The 21,631-nt window shown below is 46.1% G+C and overlaps 1 protein-coding gene across 6 annotated transcripts in view; it reads left to right on the top strand.

Moving 5' to 3' along the window:
* The window catches only part of ARID5B (AT-rich interaction domain 5B), a 104,297-nt gene that overhangs the window by 61,669 nt on the left and 20,997 nt on the right, over positions 1-21,631 (top strand). For 4 of the 6 annotated variants that reach the window (XM_064513700.1, XM_064513699.1, XM_064513702.1 and 1 more), the window contains 3 exons: positions 11,798-11,910; positions 18,467-18,671; positions 20,998-21,050. In XM_064513700.1, the coding sequence (XP_064369770.1) occupies positions 11,798-11,910; positions 18,467-18,671; positions 20,998-21,050 (371 nt within the window). The remainder of the gene's footprint in view (positions 1-11,797; positions 11,911-18,466; positions 18,672-20,997; positions 21,051-21,631) is intronic. The other 2 variants (XM_064513703.1, XM_064513701.1) reach the window with 1 other exon arrangement.

The raw sequence follows: 21,631 nt of genomic DNA, 5'->3' as shown, positions 1-21,631 counted from the left end.
CAGTGGTCTTCAGCGTGGTGGAAGTTAAGGGATATCAAGGGGGGAGCTTACTCTGCCGTTTCTGCATGCCACTTTGCTAATATCTTCACGCAGGCTGAGTATGCCTAACAAATCACGGTTACTTTGCAGTGCAGTGGTAGACTGCAAGGAAAAGAGAAAGGAAAGAAAATTATAGGATTCTTATGCTCTAAAAGAAATGATTTTATGTTCTTAAATAATCTGCTACAAACTGGAAATGCAAGGGGTTTAATAACATATTTGTCATTCCATGTTGTGCGCGATGGGGTGCTCATAGCTTCCTACCTGCTGCTGTCATTCCCAAAAGCAATGTTTCAGGAAACCTTCCATTTTATGCTTCTCGTATGAATTTCTGTCTGTTTAGATTCATATATAGTGTCCATCTTTTACCAGTCTATTAGACTGTCTAATCTGTCTACCTACATGGATATGACTGGTTACATATCTATTGTATTTCCGAGGTATGTAGGTCACGTCTCCATTGGGTACTGCTGACTCTGCTAGACAGCAATTTAACAAACGCTAGCTTTTGCTGGAGAGAAAAGAAATATTGCTAGGAAAGCCGTCTTAAGATTTGCAGTGCATTCTTATTTGCCTTTTATTTCCTAAAGCTCTCTAATGGGAAGTTTGTTGATATTGGTACCTTGTGTGTTTTGCTGCTTTTGGGTGAGATTGGCCGGCTCGCATGGGTCTGCCGCGCGCTTTCGCTCCGCGCTGCTGCGTTTGCGCTGCTTTTGTCCTGGCTGTTGCATCATCGGTTTGTGCCCGCTCATTCTTTCCTCTCTTTGCTTCCCCCCCCCCCCCCCTTTTTAAACCCAGCCTGTTCTGAGGAGTCAGATGTGTGCTGCTCTGGGTCTTGCCGTGACCCTCACGCGGAAACCGTGGTCCATGAGGTGCAACTGGCCAGGACGCGGCTTGGGGGGGAGGGCTTGGAGGCTGCCGACGGGCTGCGGTTTTCCAAGGGAAAGTGAAACTTGATGAACCCGTGTCTGATCTGGTGGTGCCACACAAGCACGTGGCGTTTTGTGCTGAAATACGGCAGTTTCTTTGTTCGGAGCTGGAGGCTTCTTCTCGCTAGGCGTGTGGAGGGTCCTGCTGCCTTGGTGGTGGTCAGCCCTTGGCATGGGCTCAGCCCAAGGTGCGACTAGCCCCGGTGACATCACCAGAGGTCTTTGCGAGCTCCAGGTCTTCCCAGGTTAGGCACGTGCTTTGCTGAATCAAGGCTCCCGCCCTTCCCGGTCCTTGTCCTGAGTAACGTGGTAGCATACTGTTCTTGTTCCCACGTTCGTGGAGTTTCTCACCAACAGTATCACGCAAGCGTCCGTGCGTCCCTGCGCTGAGCGCATGAGCCCGCGGCTGCTCAGGCTCTTCCTCCAGCCACCTTGTCCCAACAGTTTCTCGCTCTTTTTCGTGCTTCATTCAAGTAGCAGGTCGTCCTTGTGCATCGATATAGGGGCGATACCGTACCTCCCTTCGGTCGGGGCCGCGGGTGGCCTTGCCCGGGGGGTCGCGCTGCAGCCAGGCTGAGGAGGGCTGTGTTCGATGGCCTGGTTTCCCAGGGACCGCTCCCTCGCGTGGCTCAGTGTTAGCGTGGTGCCCGTCCTTGTGTCGTCGTGGGTTTTCCTGTGGGGCACTTCTGTGTATTTCACCAAAGAAAATGTTGCATATCATCGAGTCTAGCAGCAAGCCCTGCGGAGTCCACGTTTGCTAGGAATTCCCCACTGATGCCGGCTTTTAGAGCTATCATTTAGCCAGCTCTTAATCTGTTTAATGTATGCTTGAATAAAATTATGTAGCGCTATTTTTTAATCAGAATGTTACCTGGTATTAAATCAACTGTCTTAACCAGAATCTCGGTTAGCTGCATGGCTGCAGTTAGTTTTGCTAATCAAGCTTGTAGTTTCAGTGTACAAAATAAGATGTTTTGTTTGGTTCTTTTGTGTTGTTTTAAGAACTATTTTCTGTAAAGCCAAGTCTATTGACTGGCTTTAATTATATTCCTGTACAAGAGTATCATCTGGCTTCTTTGCAAATATGGAACAAATATTTACCAAACACCTCTGCCTCTTTTTGAATCATTAATAACAATTCTGTCATCTGTAGTCAGTAATAGGCCTACACTGGGGCTTTTTTCTTATTTTAATCTGCTCTAAAAGCTCCTTGAATGTCACGTATTTGTCAAGCATAGATTTTTCTGTAGAGTTGTTAGCGTCCGTTTTCAATTTTCTATACTTTGTGACATCTAATTTACGTATAGATTTGGTCAAAAAAACCCTTCTTCCATTTTTAAAACTCAAATATGTCAGAAGGGCAAAAGAAGTCCATACAAAAGTCTTAACTTCCAGCGCCATTGAAATGAAGAAAACGAGACCGCAAGCCTGGTCCTCAGTCTGGGCACGGTCTTCAGTGGAAACGGAAAACGTTCAGCTCTTGGCAGAATTACCCAACCGGGTATTTGCAGTCCATCTAACTTTTCTATTAATAATAGTAATAATCTGAACAGTAATCCATGCAAAATACCCCCTTTTTGCTTTCTTCGGAGCTTGTCTGGGCAGGAGGGGGGTCAAAACCCCAGTCTGCAGCCAGTCATGTGTCTCCACGTTAATCCGCACAAGGAAGTGGCTGTTTCAGTCGCTTCCAAATGAGGAATGTTTTCTTTAGAGAGGTAGCAAATTGATTTTCCCCACATGGAGCGTGGGATATCTCATTTCCAAAACAAAACTCTCAGAAGTGGTTACACAAGTCCGCTCTTTCAGCTAGCAGGTTAGAAAGCAGTGAGGATCCTTCGTGTCCCTGGCAAGGTTCTTCGCCATTTCCTGCAGTTTCCAGGTCAAATCTGACGCATTAGGTTATAAAACCACAAAGCATGTAAACTACAGGAAGGAATAAACAAGTTTTTGGATTTAGAAAAACTTCAGTAAAAATATTTTTAATACTCAAATTGTTTTCTGTGCAGCTCGAGTAGGAAAGAGGTGTGGGTGTGTGACTTCAGAAGAGCTCAGCTGGAGCACTAGCTGTTGGTAGGTGTTCATTGCTGACTGCCGTAGGTGTGCTCAGGATTTCCCCAAATTCAACTGATAGTGTTGTTTCCTGAACAAAGGTCTGATTTTTTTACCCTAGTCTGTTCCTTGAGAAATAATCCTTCGCTTTGTTTTCCGGGCTGCTTTAATTGCCATCCCTTTGGTGCGGCATTAGGTTGGTTACAGCTTGTGTCTCCTTGCTGATGCCGCTCGGTGTGTCCTGGCCCTGCGTGTCCCAGGTGCTCCGACTTGGATGCTGTTTCCAGGAGGCAGAAGCTTTTCGATAAACTTGTAGGGATGGAAGGAAAATAAATGAAACGTAAGACCCTGAACTCAGTGCAGAAAAGGCAGCGAGGTGACAGAGAGAGAGCAAGGAGGTGGAGCAGAGGACATCAAGGCAGCAGCTGATACTCCAGAACAGTATGCGTGATTCACTAACCTTCAAACAGTTCTTGTGAGCGTGCTTGAATACAGCGAAAGGCTTTTCTTAACTTTCAGATACTGCAGAATGCCAGAAGCCCCCTAGAGGGGTAAGTGTTAAAACCATTAAAACCGTTAACTTTCTATTCATTACGTTTTAAAAGGTGCAACATGTAAGCATGGTCTTCAGCCAAGAGCTAACTTTTGCCAGGCTGCTCTAGGGACATCCTCAGCCACCAGCTGTTTGCCACCTGCCAGCCAGCATGGTTGGTTTGTGGGTTTTCTGCCAACCTGGGACCGTTCTTCTCATGTCTGCATTGATGCCCAGGCTCCTCCGTATGCCTCCTTCAGCCTGCATTTCGCACCCGAATCGTGTAGAGCTCCATGATCATGTGCTGCTGTTTCCACCTGCCTAGGAGGGAAGGGCTGCGAGTCTGCTCTGTGTCCTCTGATGGCTCTGCAGCCTAGGGCCAAGCATTCTGGTGTACCCGCTTTTTCTTTGTGGAAAAGTGGAAGATGCATGAAGGACTGGTACAGTGCAAAGGGATTCTGCAAGGAGATATTTGTGTCCTACGTGGAGGAAAGCGTTGATATGTTCAGCAGGTGAACTGTGGCTTGTCTCACACGAGCGCACCTCTCTTCTGAGCCCGGCACTGCAATACATCCCTGTTTATTAACTTCACCTTGCACCCTCAAGTGCTCCATCTTAACCCCAGCTTTATAATTACCTCCCACTGGTGCACTCCCACCTCTCATGTTTAGGGCTTGCTCAATTGTGTAGGCCCACCCTGGATGTGGGCCCAGACCTTCCTCTGTCCCTTCCTTGGTGAGGGCCCTGGACAGCTTCACAAGCTCGTTTGTTTTTCTTGTATAGTCGTACTCTTGCGGTTGGCAAAAATATCCATGCTTCTTCCCTTCTCTCCATCCTTCCACAGCGCTGAAACATGGTCGTAAAAACAACAGGCAGCCAGGATCTGGTTGGCAGTCTAAGTTGTAAGTGCATTAGCAGTGCTGAACAGCTATCACGGCACATTCCTGTGACTGCGAAATACAGTGATGGCCTTCTTTGCCTATTTCTTTTTTCTCCCAGTTTTCAAGTTTTTTCTGAGAAACTGTAGGACCTGCAAGCCAGGATCAGAAGTCATATCAGGAAATAGTTACGGAGATTAGAGAGGCTTGGAAAAGGCAAGGACTTTGATCGTGGGCGATACAATTGCTTAGGTGTTCTCTAGAGTAAGTAGCGTGGACTGAGCAAGAAAAAGATGCATGTTTTAGGCATGAGTACAGGACTGTTTACTCTCATGGTTTGTTGAGCAGCCAACAAGGTCCAAGGTTATTTTGGACTCAGCATGAGTAAGTGATCCAGGTATGACAAATGAGGTAATGCATTCCTTGCTCATTAAAAGCTCTTGGCTACACCACTGATGTTGACAAAGTGCCAACGTAGCTTGACCTCAACTATGTGAAGGCCACTATTTTTTTTTAACACCCTCCCTATAACAACACATCTTTGACATCAGTCAAAACATATGCATCTAGAGAACAGTGTTATGGGGAGGATTGAACTCACTGGACTTCCGATAATAATCGCACTCCAAGAAAAAGGTAATTCTACTGTAACACTAACCTGATTAAGCCAGGCACCCCAACACCGTGACCGTGGATCTTGTTCTCAGGTCTTTCTCTCTTCCCTACAGAGAATTTGGCATCTCCATGTTTAAGCCAGAGCTGGGAGCTGTGCTAGGTGATGAGGCTTGGAAACGCTCCTCTCCCGTGCCCTGCTGAGCAGGCAGTATTCCTGAAGGTTGATCAGCTGAAGGCAGTAATGGCCAGACAACAGTGGCCACAGTCTTGCAGGTTTTCTGACTAGGTGGCAGTAGAGCTTTCTCCATGTCCTCACCTTCTGTCCCCTCTTGATCACCTGCAATATCCCGGTGCACACACAGGCCGATGAGAGTGCTGGAGGCCAAGAGGATGAAGTTTTTGAGCAATGATGCTGTTCTGTGGCTTCATGAGTGTAGAGGTGTCCCCCAGCTTGTTGGAAAGATCTAGCTGGTCTCAGCAGCATTAATACCAAGCTCCTCTTTTTTTTCCCCCTTTTTTTTCTTTTTTTGTGGTTCTTCTGCTTTTTGGGTCAGAGCCTGCTACTGAGTGTGACTTATCTCCAACATCTATTTGTTAATTCGCTGCAGCAGGTGCCTCTGGATTCCCGTTGTTTGATCATGGTGGTCTGTAGACAGCTCACTACAACAGGCTTTGGACATCTAGATTGCTGGGTCAGCTTCTTTCTGGAGTAAATTTAAGTCAGTGAAGATTTTTCAGTCTACATTGGCAGATAATTTAACTCTCAGTGCCATGCACAACACAGTTTTTGCGTTTAACCTGTCAGGATTGTCAGTTTGTAATAAAAACACATGGGACGTTGTTGGTGTTTTAGCACCACAGAGCTTAACCACAGCCTGGAGAGGTGGAGGTGAGGTACAGTTTCCATCGAAGAAGAACAGAGCGATTTAATCTTAATTTCAGATTAGTGAGAGCAGTTAAATCACTTTGTGGGCTAAATACTTTTTGTAAAGGCAGGCATGTGTGTGAGCATTTTGCCCAAAGGAGAAGGCGGTGGCAGCTTGTGAAGCTTACCTTTCCTTTCACTCCCCACCAGGTGAAGAGCACGACTGCTCCTTTTGCTCACCTGTGGGTGGAGAAAGCATTTCTGGGCAGTCCCGAGGGGTGCTGAGAAGGAGAGCAGCTGCTCGCCCTCGCTCTCCGTCAGCACAGGGATGAGCGAGTGCCTGCTGGCCAGGCTCAGTGTGTCCTGCTCTGTGGCAGTGACCACGAGTTAACTTTCCTCAGTCTTCCCAGAGATGCTGACCCTTCAAGTCAGATGGCAAGCTGCGGTCTCTGGGTGATCTTCTGCAGATCACACCCGAGTCTCTTTCAGATATTGAGAAAAAAAAACATTCGAGTCTCTGGGTAGATTCATATAAATAATTTTTTTTCCCTGAGAATTCATAGCTGAAATGGCAGTAAGACATATTCCAGAATGGGAAGAGTTGTTAAGATATGGTTGTCATCATGGCTTGTGTAACTGTTGATATTCGTGACATATCCATTTCACACGCTTTCACTTAATCGGGAGCACAAGACTTCTACCACCAAGAGGAGATCAGCTGAAAACAAAATCCTCCCCACATGCGTGCTGGTTAATAATGACGCCTCTTGTTCCTTACAGTTACCAATGCTTGCGTTTGCCTTACATCTGCATTCATCTTGAATTCCTGTCCGATTCCTTGTAAAACCCCACGTTAGTAGCCTCGGCTCCCTCTGTGGAAGTCAGCAGCTTTGCAAGCCGGCAGTGATTTTGCTGCAGGACAGCTTGTTTTAAAGGACACCGGCCTGCTTCAGTGCTCAGGGAAACAGCGAAGCAGCACGCTGGTAGGGACTGGCACCCACAGAGCGCTGAAGCGGTCCCTCCCAGCTCCTGTTGATGGGCAAAAGTAGCAGGCGGAGCGGTGGTGTGGATGTGAAGGATCGTCATCCTGAGGTGGGAAGCCTGCCCTCGCGCTCCGTCGCTTCACGTCATGGCCGGTGCCGGTGCCACCCTGCATCACCAGGTGTGTTAGCTCGGTCTTAGCGCGTTGGCAGCTGGGCGTGTTTTAGCGGGTCATACCTGAAATGTTTGCCAGGACTCGGCAGGTGAAGTCGCTCCTCTGCTGCAGACTCGCCCCGCTGTGCTCCGGGGTGCTATCTAAATGGTGAATTTTGCAGGGACGATCATTTCTTGGGCATTGTCGTTCTCGTAAGGGAACGTACCTTTCGTGGTGACTAGCAGACCTGGTGATGATCTCGAGAAGAGGGTCCATGACCGAGGAAGGCATTAGGCTCATGTTTGAATGTAAGTGGACGAATGCCGTCTTTCGCTCCCACAGGTTTGAACCTTCAGGGCTGGAGCCACCGGTCCCGTACAGGGTGTCCCTCGCTCCTCACAGCCCTGCCAGTGCCCAGCTGGCTCCCGCAGGAGCACAGCACCTCTGCTCCCCCGCCGTCTTGTCACACGTCCGTTCCAGGCGTGTAGGCGGTCTGACTCGCATCCCACACCTTGTTTGTATGGGGAACCTGTGCTCCTCATGTTGATCCTTTGCGTCACACCTAAGCAGAGGCAAAAAGTGGCTTTAGATAGCTAGTACGGGTACCACCCTTACTGTCTGAACTAGAGGTCTGTAGTTAAGGTCTTAATCTATTTAAGATTGTTTGGGCTCCAGCGGCTGTAGGTGTTGCCGTTCCCAGATCCTCCCAGTAACTCTCCGTGGAAAACGCCACCGCGTAGCGCGGTGCCGGCCAGCGTGGTGGCCAGCGGCGCCCGGGGCGTTGTGCCCTCCCGCGGGGCTCCGGCGGGCATTTCCATAGCTGAGTTTTGCCCTCTCGCTTCATTACATAGGGAAGAAGAAAGAAAGAAAGAACTCCACAAATTGGCGAAAGCAAACATTGTCAAAGGCACAAGGAAAAAAGTATTTTATTTAAACTGGTAGTATGTCGTATCTGTCATATTCCTATTTCAGGCATATTGACTACGGAGGTGGCAAATAAATGCAAACATTTTTCTATACTTATTTATTCATATTTTTTTACTTTAATTTGCTTTGCTTATGTTCTCACCTTCTGGGAATGTGCAAGTTATCAGTTCTCACTGGCACGAATGCTTGCAGAAAGTGGATTCGAAAGCCACATGCACAAGCGTTTAGAGAAATGGAATTGTTTCAGATATTCTCAAGCTTTCATGCCAGAAGTCCTTCTTCAGCCAGAGAGCAGGAGAAGACATGGGACATCCACTTAACTAGCCAGTACATCTTGGGCAGCCAATATTATCAGGAAAACTGATTTGGATTAAGCCACAAGTTTGTAAAATTGCTGTAAAGAAATTATCAATAACAAATTCAAGAAATCTGCAATGTGCTCATGAATATGCCATAAGCGAAACAAAAAAATAAGGCAAAATTAAAATAAGTATGTGCCTCGTTATAAATTATTCGTTCAGTCCTAGTCATATTGCCTTGCTCAAGAGAATAAAATGGATATAGCTGAAATATAAATAATCTTAGGATAATGCATTTACTTATAATGGTTTGGGGAGCAAATGTTAATGGATTTGTTTCAAGTGTGAATGGAACTATTTCAACTGTTTTCTTTTATGGAGTAGATATTAGAGGCAAGGGCCTTCTCTTCTGGTATTAATTCATATTGCTGCTTTTTTGTTAATGGCGTGTCTGATCTGAAATGGTTTAAAGCGATTTAAAGTGCCAGTGTGCCATGGAGGAGCCCGTCCTCGAGCGTTCTGCGCGCAGGCGTTTTCTACCGCAACTCCTTAGCAACTGCAAGAATGCAAAAAACCTGATTTCAGAGAGGTTTTGTGCCAGGTCTGCCGTCGAATGCTCCAATTCAAACAGTATTTATATGCAAGTTCAATATACCTGGAATTCAGTAACAAATGCCTTTTTTGCTTTTAAAGCTTTTAAGCAAAACATTAGGAGTGCTTTATAATGTGATACAAAGTGCAGTGCCAAAACGCGGGCTGACACGTATGTTTGGAAAACACCGAGCCTTGAACTAGTTTCTTTATTACCAAAAAAAAAAGAAAAAGTGATTCGCACAGAAGTGCATTGGCTCCGAGCTGAGCGGCGTCTCCCCGCTGCCTGTGCGTGGCTGTGTCGCGGAGCCGCGGGCGCGGGGGTCAGCGCTCCAGCGCCTGTGCTGGGGTGCGGGAACTGGAGGAAGCGTTGCTGGTTTCCTCGGTGTCCTCTGCCGCGGGGTCCTAGTGGCACGGCGGGGGCGTCCGCCGCTGAGCATCGGTGCACGGCGTCCAGGTCGCGCGGGACAAGCACCCGCGGGGGCTGCGGCAGCGGGGGCTGTGCAGGGGCGGCGGGGTAACAGGGTGATGGTGCGGTGGGGTGACCAGCAGGGTGGCAGGGTGATGGGGCCGCAGGGTGACGGGGTGGTGGGGTGAAGGGCCAGCGGGGTGATGGGGTGACAGGGTGATGGGATGGCAGGGTGGTGGGGCAGCAGGGTCGTAGGGTGATGGGGTGGCAGGGTGTTGGGGCGATGGGGTGTTGGGGTGATGGGGCATCAAGGTGATGGGACAGGAGGGTGATGGGGTGACAGGATGTCTGGGTGATGGGACAATGGGGTGTTGAGGTGATGGGGTGGCAGGGTGATGGGGTGACAGGATGTCTGGGTGATGGGACAATGCAGTGTTGGGGTGACCAGGCAGCGGGGTGATGGGACAATGGGGTGTTGAGGTGATGGGGTGGCAGGGTGATGGGGTGACAGGATGTCTGGGTGATGGGGCAGCAAGGTGATGGGGCAGCAGGGTGATGGGGCAATGAGGTGATGGGGTGGCAGGGTGATGGGGTGACAGGATGTCTGGGTGATGGGACAATGCAGTGTTGGGGTGACAGGCAGCGGGGTGATGGGGCAATGAGGTGATGGGGTGGCAGGGTGATGGGGTGACAGGATGTCTGGGTGATGGGGCAGCAAGGTGATGGGGCAGCAGGGTGATGGGGTGACAGGGTGTTGGGGTGACCGGGCGGCGGGGTGATGGGGCAGCAGGTAGTGGGGCAGCAGGGTGATGGGATGGCAGGGCGCCAGGGTGACGGCGGGAGCGGGCTCGGGCGCGGGGGCGGCGCGGGCCGGGCGGTGGCGGCGGGGGGGTCGCCAGCCCCGGGCGAATCGCGGCGGGCGCGTTGCTGCGGCTGAGACCCGCGCGGGGCGGCGGCGGCGGGGCGGTGGGCAGGCGCACGGCGGCACCCATGAGGGCAGATATAAATCAGGCAGATGTTGGTCGGCTGGAATGGGTAACAATTCCTTTCTCTCTTTGTTTGCTTGTGCATGTTAGCCTGCGACGGCGACTGCCGCGTCGCTTTCTGCAGCACTTTTCAGGGAGCCGAATGTGCTTCGCTGGAGATGCGCGGAGAGATTTGTGCAGGGAGTTAAACCTACATTTTTGTCTCTACCCAAATACGGACTTGCACACACGCATGTATTTTCAGTGCCTGTCAGTGCCGGGGGAAGAAAAAGGATGTGTCTGGTGGACTTTTGCTCTTAAACCCGTGGCTTTTATTTTTCTTTAAGCAGACCAAATATGACACTGTTATTCAAACTATAAAATCAAATTAGCACCCTTTATTGTGTTTGCAAACTAATTAAAATGTAAAATGTCCTGAAACCACTGGCTTACTGTGTGACAAATGTGAGATTAGAAACAATTAGGAGGCACTCCAGAGGTTTGTGGTGTTTGGATTTCTGACATTGTTCCAATCAGCCCTTTAAGTAATGAAAACAATGGTTACCTAGAAATTAAAGGTTTACAGCAAATTATCTTCTTCAGCACAGTCATTAGTTAATGATTGTTTATCATTTTAAATGTTGCTCTGGTAGTCGGAGACTGATTTTTAAATCTGCAAACAGGCAGGACACGTCAGGATGAGCAAACAGCTGCTTTATCTAGTATATCTGTATGTGATCATAATTTGCATTGTAACATCATTATCGAAAGATGAATCTGAATTTTTTTTCGCTATAATCCATATCCTATTCTAGCTATGGCTCAGCATGGTTTGGATTTAGGCAGTGTGTTATTTCAGAGCTCTTTCAGCAAAGCATCCTAAGAATTGGACAAAAACAAAAGTGGTTCATGTTAATTTACATGTATGGTGTCTAAGCCCTGTGAAACAATCCATCACTTATTTCGGTGCTGGTCTCCTCCTAGAACACGTTGCTAAGTTTTTTGATCCGTTTCAGGACTCAGGTAATTTTTTTTTTTTTTTTTTTTTTTTTACTTTTTTAGAGGAACTTTGACAAGAGTGACAGGATATATAAACATTTCTTGGAACTGTGAGGAGCTGTAATATTTCAGAACATTTCCAAAAACAGATGTTTCCCAAAGTTGAAAATGCTAGTTAGTACTCCTACTTGAAGATTAAAAATAATTATAATAAATGCAGGAGGCTGATTAATGCAAAGTACCCTATTAATATTCAATTTTGTTCTTTTCGTACCATTGAGAAATATTTGCGCTTTCTCTCTGTGTCCTTTGGAGACCGATGTTTGACTTTGTATTAATTAGATATGCGAAAGTAGAATAGATTAGCCTTGGGGAATATGATATAGAAACATATAGTGTGTCAAGATGTAACCCGTGGAGGATGGGAACCTCATAATGAGCATTTACTATAGACAGATGTGTACATTTCTGTGACTGATTGTAGGGGAATTATTTATTATGCTTTCAGCTGTTAAGGATCCATGTATAAGACAGTGTGCTCAAATTGTTCTTCATTAATTTTCAGCGCCAAATCTTAAAGGCAGACCACGCAAAAAGAAGCCATGCCCACAGCGAAGAGATTCATTAAACGGCATTAAGGATTCCAACAATAATTCCGAAAGCAAAGCTGTTGCCAAGGTAAATCACTTAATAATATTCCTTTCAGTGCGTTCTCCTTTTTTAGATACAGCCCTGCCTTTGTTTCCCAGCATGCTGCTTCAAATGTAGAACGTAACTTATTTTCTTGGGGAGAGAAATGCAGTTTTTTTCAATAGTTCTGTTCTTCACTTTAAATCACATCTGTGTTCAAAGTTACCAGCAACTATAATCACCTAATAACCTAATGCTATCAGCTCGTCGGTAACTGGTGGTGCTTAAGCTTTCTTGGCATCCAGTGTTAACTTCCACGTTCTGCGACACACAAACATAGTTTGTGGCTGTATCTTCAAATTAAAAATAAACTAGCGAGCAGCTCACCCTGTTACAATGTTCTTCTAAATATAAGTTTGAAGATAAACAGAGTATGAAACAAGAGCTGCCCTTAAATAATGGTTTCTAGGAAGCATACACAAATGGCATTACTGTGATGTTAAGATCCTGACTTAATAATAAAAAAAAAAGATAAGGGAGGAAATTCAGAACAAAAGTTAAAAAATCTGGTCTGGCTCTTTAATACTGAGCCGCGAGCTGCGTACGCCAGGGTTTGCTGAATAGTGCGTGCTTTTAAGGAGGGTGCTGTATTTGCTGCAGAGCTTAGCCCATGCTGCAAGTACAAGCTGGATTGCTGGTCTGTGTTTTCAGACTTATTTCTTAGACATTTGTGCGTTTGTATCTTTCCCTTAAAATTATTTTAAAATGACATTTTTGTAGTTTAATTTACATCCTATCTTCTGTGTTGTCTCTGTGGTTTTAAATAGGAATTTGGTTTTCTCTTAAAGAAAAAAAAAGGCAGCACAAATGGCTCCTTTCAAGATGATTTAATTCGAAACTGTGAGATGCAAAGATGGAAAATTACTTAGAGAGAGCAGTACTTGTAGATGCTTATCTGTAGCGAACTTGGTTCCTGCGATGCTCCTGAGCACCAGCGAAGCATGTTTGCCTAGCCTGCATTTTTAGGTCAGCTGCTCCTGAATCCGTTGTTTCCATAAATTCGCTGGATGCGTATCTGCCAGGCATTTGCGTTGTTGTGACCATCTCCTTAGGAAACACAGGGAGTCCGTGGGTGCATTTTGGCTGGTCTCGTTGCGGGCAGCGCATGTCCCGGGAGATTAGGAGGTTAAAGAGGTCAAGTGGAAGTGCGGGGCTCTCCCTTTCGCATAGGAGGGCAGATTAAATTCCTCCTCCTCCTCCTCCCTAGGAGTTCGGGAAAAATTGTGCCTTCTGTTGGTGACGGTAAAGCTGGCTGGAGCTCAGGACGGCGCTCTGTCCCCAAGTCAGCGTTTCGCTTCTTCTTGTGCCCCGTTGTGCTCGGCGGGAGCCTGCGTGGTGCCGTCGGCCGGGCGTGGGGGGAGGCCGTGGAGCCTGGGGCGCTGGGTCGTGGGGTCCCGCCACGCGCTGGCGTTTGCCTGAATATTTTTGCTCTGCGGAAGAGTGTGCAAAATCCGCAGTGTGAAAATGTCTCAGTTTGCCTCAATTCCCCCTCCCCCTGGACAGTTCTTGTGTTAAAATATCACCAGCAAAATGCAGTGTGGACTGTGTTATCAAAGCACCCCGGACTGTGGCATGAGTAGTTGTGCCTCTTCAGCACCTGATATATAGGTATTGGATAATTAAAAACAACAGTAACACTTCATACCAAATTGTTTATCCACTCTGTTTATATTTGGGTTCATCCTACTAGTCAAATGTGACGATATTTCAGATAAGAAGTAATTCCGCCTATTTATCTAGCCATACTGTGCTCATCATTGTGCAGATATTAATAGCATTAATTATCTTGGCCAGCTTAATTTCATTATAAATAATAGACGTGTTCATGATGTAGCGTCCTTGCTCGTAGTCCCACTGACTTCACTGTGGCTCTTCGCATCAATCTGTGTCTCCGGGCTGTGGCTATACTTTAAAGGGGGGTGTGCAGTGAATCAGAAACCCACTAAAGCAGATGTTTTACACTTTATGCAGTTTGAATCACGGCCGACAGCTTTCTGGGGGAGAAGGGGAGGTGTATTTTGGGGGGAAGGTGGGATGGAGGTCCACCTACTGTGGTTAAGCAATCGTCTTAGGCTGCAGGTTGTGCTGCACCACAGATTTTCGTCTTCTGTCCTTGCTCCATCTCTGGCTAATGCTGTCGATGGGTCCACGGAAAGCAGAGTTGAAAACTGCTAGCCTAAATGGGACAAATCCACTTGAGTCAGATACCAAAATGTTTTGGCAGCGATCCTGGCTGTACCCCTGTTCCAGCTACAGTCCCTTTTGACTAGAAGTTGTGCTGCTTTTATCCTCAGTGTGTGGCACCCAGTGTCTGACAGCAGCCCGATTTCGGGGTGGCAGGGGGACGGGTGTGATGGAGACGCAGTGGCTGTACGGTTTGGGTCGAGGGAGGTGGTGGAAGAAGTGGCATTCTGGAGACTGTGGTTTTGAGCCTGTGAAGACCAACACAAACCACATGGCTGTAATGACTTGCTGAATTTCACGTTCTTGGCTGCCAACGACTAGCAATCCTTGTAAGTCTTTACAGCTTGGTGCATTAGGGCGTGTTTACCTTGAACCACGAGCAGATCGTTTTGTAGACTTTCACTGTTATCTGACGCGGAAGAGCATTTGGTTTGATATGAGTAGTTCTGAGTAAATTCCCATCTAGGTGACTTGTTAAAAACAGAACAACAGCTGAACAGACAGACAAGCGCGGTCCTGGCCCTGCAGATGCTGCCAGAGGAAGCGGCTCGCTCATGTACCACTTCTTGCTTTTGGTCTCTCCCTGGCCGCTGCATCCGTCTTCTACCTTCTGGGAAGGGCCTGGGGGGAGGGGGTCCCTCCCAGGCTGGGAATGCAAAAATTGAAAAACTACAGGGTCATCTACTGAGGCAGGATCAGCTCTCATGGAAAGGCGCATCTCAAACTCTCTTCTTGCCAAACACTCCCAGGAACGTAGAGACTTTCATACTTCATGTGCCCTCAGGGCTGGACGGACTTTCGTGTCATGCAGACTCCACTGTGAACCTCGCTGTCCCCGCGTGCTCTTCTGGCTTAGTGCCCCTGAAGAGCGTGCCCACGCAAAGCGTCTAAAAACGCATTGTAAGACTTGTTAAAACCGCCTGGTCTGACTGGTTGGAAGAGCTGAAAGAATTAACTTGTTAAACAGAAATTGTCCCCAAATGAATCTACTTACTACATCTCCTAGTGCAAATGCTAAAATAAATCTCTCACTTCATCTGTATGGCTAGATCTGGGAAATTAGTTTAAAAGTTGCCAGCGTATGCTTTTCCTGCGGCCACAGGTGGCCTGGCATGCTCTCAGGCCTGAAGATTTATTCTGAGAGCCTCAGACATTATCTGATTGAAACTCTTAAATAGAGTTCTGTAGTGGTCTGGTGTGTGTGAGACCTCTGGCAGGAGAAAGCAAACATACGGGTGTATGCATGAGTGTTCACCTGCCGTTTGATCGTGGAGCATAGACTTCTGACTGGAGGGATACTAAGCCGTGGTCAGATGTTTTCGGAGCCCACTTCGATAGGCTCCCGGCTATCTGCGGAGAGACTCTGGAAGGGCTGCCTGGCCTCCACCGCCTGTTTCCTTTTGGACGTATTAACTCATAGCGGGTCAAGAGCGAAAGAGCTTGAACTCCTCCAGCGGAAATTGGACGTTCCCTTTGTAACACAATCATTAAGGCTCTGGGAGCAGACCAGAAAAGAGAGTATAGCCAAGTAAAATTCCTGGTTCGGTACCTTTGCCCAGATCTGTGTCTGCTAGGAAGATTCCAGCTTGTGTTTTGAGAGTGAGGTTAGGTCAGTTGCTCATCCCCAGTGCAAATCTGGCATGGCTCTAAGGGACTTGGATGCATTTACGCCGGATTTACACCGGCGTGGTCCGGACTGGCACCTGCCCTTTTCTGTTCCCATTAATCCTTGGCCATGGCAGTCATTCATATCTCCTGTCACGTGGTGGTGACGTTCCAGAAAGGAGGCCCGTGCCCTGAGCACTGAATGGAGGAGACATTGCAGCCCCCATCAAAGGCTCATTGAATCTGACACTACTTAGCCTCCTCTCTTTGCGCTTGGGCGCTTTTGAGTTCGACAGGCACTTTGACCTCTCTCCTCTGAACACTGGAGAGAAAGAGGTTGTGTATAACATGGGGTTTTCTCACTCCCAACGGCTTCTTTTATATGTTATTTTCTTTGTTTCCTTATGTTTCCTTGGGAGTAACGTCCCTTACCATTAGTTTGCTTTCATATAAGTGAGCCTTGATCCGATTTAGCATTCATGCCCAGGCCAGCATTGCAAACATAGTTCTGAATTGCCCAGTTTGAAAAAGAAAACATATTAAAAAAGCGGAGATAGATGGATAGCTAGATAGATTCTTACCTAGCAAGTGAGCTTCAAAACTGAAAAATTGTTCCCAGGCTCAGAGAATTTGTTCCAAGTTTTAGCTTGCAACAAATTTACAGCTCAAATTAAAAATCCTAAATTTATTGAAATTACGGGCTCCTATTGGGAGTGCTAACCGAGTCTTTGGTATGGCATTGAAAATTATGACAATGTAATTTGAACTTTGTAAGAGGAAGCTGTTAAATAATTTTGCAAGGAGCCAAAGTAAAAAAATTAAGGAATTACAGCTCTTAACTGAAAACTGGAGTGAGCCTATCCTAAACTCATTTAATAGGAAAAATTCCCACTAGCTTCATTGAGTTTTGGATGAAATTCAGGATCTTTACAGAAGTTTAATCAGTAAGCGTATCTACGACTAAAAGGCAAAGCCTGGTGTCTTCTGCCGTAGGAAGACAACCACTCTGTGTAGCATCAGACCGGAGAATATTGGGCGATAGAGGAAACACACCTCAGGAGTAAGGGATCAAGAAAAATCTTGCAGGAAACCCATTTTCAGGTCCCTGGGAGGAGCAAGCCTGTACCTTGCAGTGTCCAGCAGGGAGAGTTTTTTCAGCAGCACTGAATAACATCAAAAATTGTGGCCACTTCTCTCTCTCTGGCCTCTAGTTGGGTACCCGGCATTGCCTTGTCTAATGTCTGTGGAAGACTATGGATACGGCTAGCCTTAAATCAGCGCTGTTTGCAAAGTTAACACGCTGAGGAGTGTAAAGGAAAAGACCTTGCTTTCCTTGAGCCTGAACACAGGGCAGCTTTCCTGAGACAAAATAAGCGTATCCTGGTTAGTCTTTCCCGTAGTATACTTGCTATTTGTTTATGGCACTTACATAACGCTCTTCATAGCACTTACCCCCAAAATGTCGAGTGCCCATGAAGCACCTGGTCTAGGAGCGGAAGGATGAAGGAGTCAGTGGTTTACTGGAGGCTGTGGAAGGGCTGGCGCCAGCTGTGCTGACATGCTCCCCAAAACTCCAGCTTTCCTCGTCAGCAAGATACACCGCTCTCCTCCTGAATTCCCCAGTACTGGCTTTTACAGCCTCCCTCGTCCCCCTGGGAGCACAGCGGACGTGGCTCGGTTGGGGTAGGGAGCCTTCAGAAGGTTCCTTGCAACACTTAAGAGCGCCGAAGGGACAGCGCATACCCGAAATACAGCTCCGCTACCTCGTAGTAGAGGACTTGCAGTATTTTACTGGAAATGTATTGATCTGTCTTGGACGTGGTTTGTCTGGAGAGCTTTTAAAAATCAGTTTGCAAGGGTATGCTCTTTTGTTACTTGTATACATAAACTGTGGGAAGGCTCGAATTGTAATTTGCCTGATTCAATGGGAGGATTATCTTCAGGAGGACTGCAGGATTAAGCCAGTCTCACTGGATATTTTCCCCCTTGTTTTGAATGCTGATGAGAAGTAAAGTAGTTCCAATTTGTTGGCTTCCTGACTGGCACGCTCGTGCCGGGGAGATCAGCGGGAAGCGCCGAGCTTTGGGACTCACGCGCACGGAGGCTGCTGGTGTCTACCGGCAGCGGCTCCCGTTACCCACCTCTTCCTTCTGCTCAGTACTGAGGGCTGTGCTTAACCTTAAGCAGATGCTCAAAGCCTCCTGCCTTGAGCCTGCGCTGCAGCAGACCCTCCACTGACGCGTGTTGAGAGCTCTGCCCGGGGGAGGCTCGCCAAGGTTTGCATCTCTTCTGGTGGGCCAAAGGAGAGAGGGCGGCGTCTCTCCCGAGCTGGCCGCGGAGCGGTCCTGGAAGGGGCCCCCGCGCACCCTCGGCTCCGCGGCTGTCTACGGGAGTCGGCAGCGCTCCGTGTCGATCCTGCAACGAGGGTTATTATTAGACTTGCTAATGGCAAGTGTATGCGAGAGATGGGAGCTGTCTGTGACATAGCAATGTATAGTCATAAAAACGCAGAGCTGGAGAGCATTGCCAATGGGTTATAATGATTTAAAGATGTGGCTATTTAAAAATGTTGTGACTAAGATTCAGAGCAAGACATTTAGCTCTATAAATAGCTTCCTTTGTTTCCCCTCAAACACAGTTGCATGGTTTGGCCTTCATTTTTTTCAGCAAACCATTCTGTTAGGAGAGGGTATTTATTCCTTAAGTGAAAATTAAAGATTACCCAGATCTGATATGACATCTTTTCTTTTCCCAGGTAAAATGTGAGGCTAAGTCAGCTTTGCCCAAACCCAAGAGTAACAACAGCAACTGTAAAAAAGGCTCAAGTGAGGATAAATCAAAGATTGCCGTAGGTGAAGAATGCAGAGCTGATGAGCAGGCTTTCCTTGTGGCACTTTATAAATATATGAAAGAAAGGAAAACACCAATTGAACGAATACCCTATTTAGGTTTTAAGCAGAGTAAGTATCCTTTTTCTCACTTTCTTGTTGACATTTTAGAATGGTTTGGCTTCTCCGGAGAAAGCATTTGCACACGGAGCCTATTTTAAAGCCTTATGGATGGGGGGACCATGTTTATATCTACAAATTTTCCAGTCCAGGCATTTTACTGTCTCTTATGCCTAGATTTGCATCGCTTCCTTCTGGGGTAGTTGCTGCCGGATATTTATAGGTTTAAATCCGCTGATTATGACTAGAAATAGGCATGCTGAAAACTCTCTAGTTTTCTGTTTTGTAAATCTGCAGCGTCTGTAATGCCTTTCTTCTGAGTTAATAATATGACGTATCTTTATTGTGCCCAGATGTTCTTTATGAAAGGACAAATATTAAAGGAAGACATTTAAAGGTGATCAAGAAAGGCACAAAAGGGATCATATTTTTAAGCGCAAAAATGTGTTTATAGTTAATAAATTACTGACTTCAGAGAATATAAAACCAGACCGTATCTGTTTAATACAGAACGCAACGTTTAGAATTGCTTTGGCATGTACAGTTTGTAGTGCCACAGTCTGTAAAGCAGTTGTAGGTGGAGAAGATGCAGTTGCAACTAAATTTTACATAAATATTGCAATGCAAGTGTAGATCTTTCAGCGTTTCCAACAAAAGCTGTAAATGGGGGTATTTTTCCTCCTTATCTATAGGTTGAATGATACTTTAATTACTTAAAGGGAGGACTCCATGCATTGAAATACTATTTACTCTAATTTATCTCCCAGATTAAAACCATGTGTTATTTTGATGAAGAATGTCAAACCTGTATGTTTTACATAACAATTTACATACCTAATAGCAATTGGCACTGATTGCAACAGGCCTCCAGCAGCCATTATAAACTTATATAACTCCGAATGATTACAGTGTTTGTCTGAAAACTGGCTGCTTGAAATGGAAGTAAAATTAATGTACTATGAACAGCTTCGTTGCATTATGCATTGATTCAGATTAAATCAAGGCCTAAGCAAAGCTCTTGATAGCTCGGAAATGGTACAAGGTTCAATGAGGCTTTCAGAACGTTTTTGTGTCGAAGAGTGATTTTTTTCCCCCCATTTTATTCTGCACTCCCTCAAGCAAGGGGACAGGGTGGGCTCGAAAGACAAGCTAGAGCATTATTTCTGAAATCCTCCACCAGGGATGGGGTCCTCTGCTAACACTGAGCTGAAATACACCGAAAGTTGCCTGACACTCATTATAAATTATGGGCCTGATCTGACAAATACTTAAAAGCCAAGAGTAAGTATGCTGAGAAGAGCAGAAATGTTTGCAGGACCAGGATCTGTATTTGTCCAGCAAGAGCTGTGCAAACACTGCCAGAATAACTGCATTAGTGGGAAGAAGCAGTACGTTCACTACAGCGTAGCATCCCCCGCGGGGGAATAGAGCTGGTCCTCCACGACACACGACGTCACGGCCGAGTCTGGCCCCAAATCCTCGTGGTACGTCCATTGGGAATCACCATTTGTTGGTGGCGCGGTGCATAGGCCTTTTGCCAAGTTCAATTATTCAATTATTATCAATTATTCTTCTATCAATTAAAAGAAAATTAAGGCACCCCAGCAGCAAACAGCGGCCCCATGGGACATTGAGGAAAAGCACGTGAGGGGGAAGAGTGATGGAGCTGGCAACAAGCATCTCCCAACGCATCTTTTGGAGGAGATGCCTCCGAGCCTCCCGGTCCATAGCCGTGGGCAAGGCACGACCACCCGCTCCGTAGTTATTTTGGTCCTTCGCATTTGGGCTCCCCCGCGTTCGTTCCCGTAGGGCCCGTTTGAGCACAGCCTGTTGTTTATTGATGATGAAGGCCGTTATCTGGGCTGCAGTAAATATTGGATATTGTTGTTTAATCAATAGGCATTCTCCATGAGGCGGTGTGCGGCTCACGCTTGCTTGTTAATGAAATCAGCGCTAAACAAATAATTAAAACCAACATTCTTTCCAATGAGTAATTTTTATTATCAAAGTTATGGAAACATGTTACAGCCATTATACTGTATTTCTTATCAGCAAAATCAAATGAGCCCATTACCTTTGTCTCAAGATACTTTTCCAGTCCTGTAAAGCCATCTAAGTGTGTTCTCTTATATGTAATTAAAAATATATATATAGCATGGGCTAATATTTACTCTTCAGATTATGTATATATGTCTTTGAAAATTGTTTCACAGGAGCTTTTTCAGAGGCTGAGCATTTTTTTTCTATTTTTCTTTTTTTAAAACTGTTTAATTAACATTTCTTTGAAATATGTTGGTTAATGCAATGCTTATCTAAATACTTATTGTCCCTCTAACAGTTAACCTTTGGACTATGTTTCAAGCTGCTCAAAAACTGGGAGGATATGAAACAGTAAGTGTTTAAGTAACTTAAATGAAATAATTGTGCAATCTAACTTTTCCCTGTTAGAAAAAAATGTAAAAGCAAACAATCATTTGCTGCATTTTAGGCTAGCTGTACACAGTGTGGGTTTATTGGACCATTTTTGGAAGCAGTCCCAATTAGTTCCAGGTTTGGCAAAATTGTAAACTTGTCGTAAAAACTACAAGTGGAAAACATATGTAACTCTTCCCTGTCAAGGAAATTAGTTGGGTCTGTAATTTTTTCCCATGTTGAGAAAGGGCTATTATTGTACAACAAGCCAAGATTGCATAAAAGAAATTTCACTTGGCAACATCCCTGACATCTGTTCATGTCTAATATGGGAAATGTATTAAAGGCTTTCAAAAGTAATCAGCATTGTCCATTAAGGAATAGTATGCTGCAGTATCTTCTCTTATTCCAAGTGTAAAAGATCTTTATTAGACAAGGGTCAGTACCACATAAACAGGAAGTTATCAAAGTAATTCAGAAAAGTTTCTGACACTTTTTATCAGCTAACCATATCTGACAAGAGCAGTTTATTTTTAGCTCACAGGAAAATTTGGTGGTCG

Source organism: Dromaius novaehollandiae, chromosome 6, assembly GCF_036370855.1.
Source record: "Dromaius novaehollandiae isolate bDroNov1 chromosome 6, bDroNov1.hap1, whole genome shotgun sequence".
Taxonomy (NCBI): Eukaryota; Metazoa; Chordata; class Aves; order Casuariiformes; family Dromaiidae; genus Dromaius; species Dromaius novaehollandiae.
Note: the sequence above shows the minus strand (reverse complement) of the source record. Positions and strands in the feature narration are given on the sequence as shown.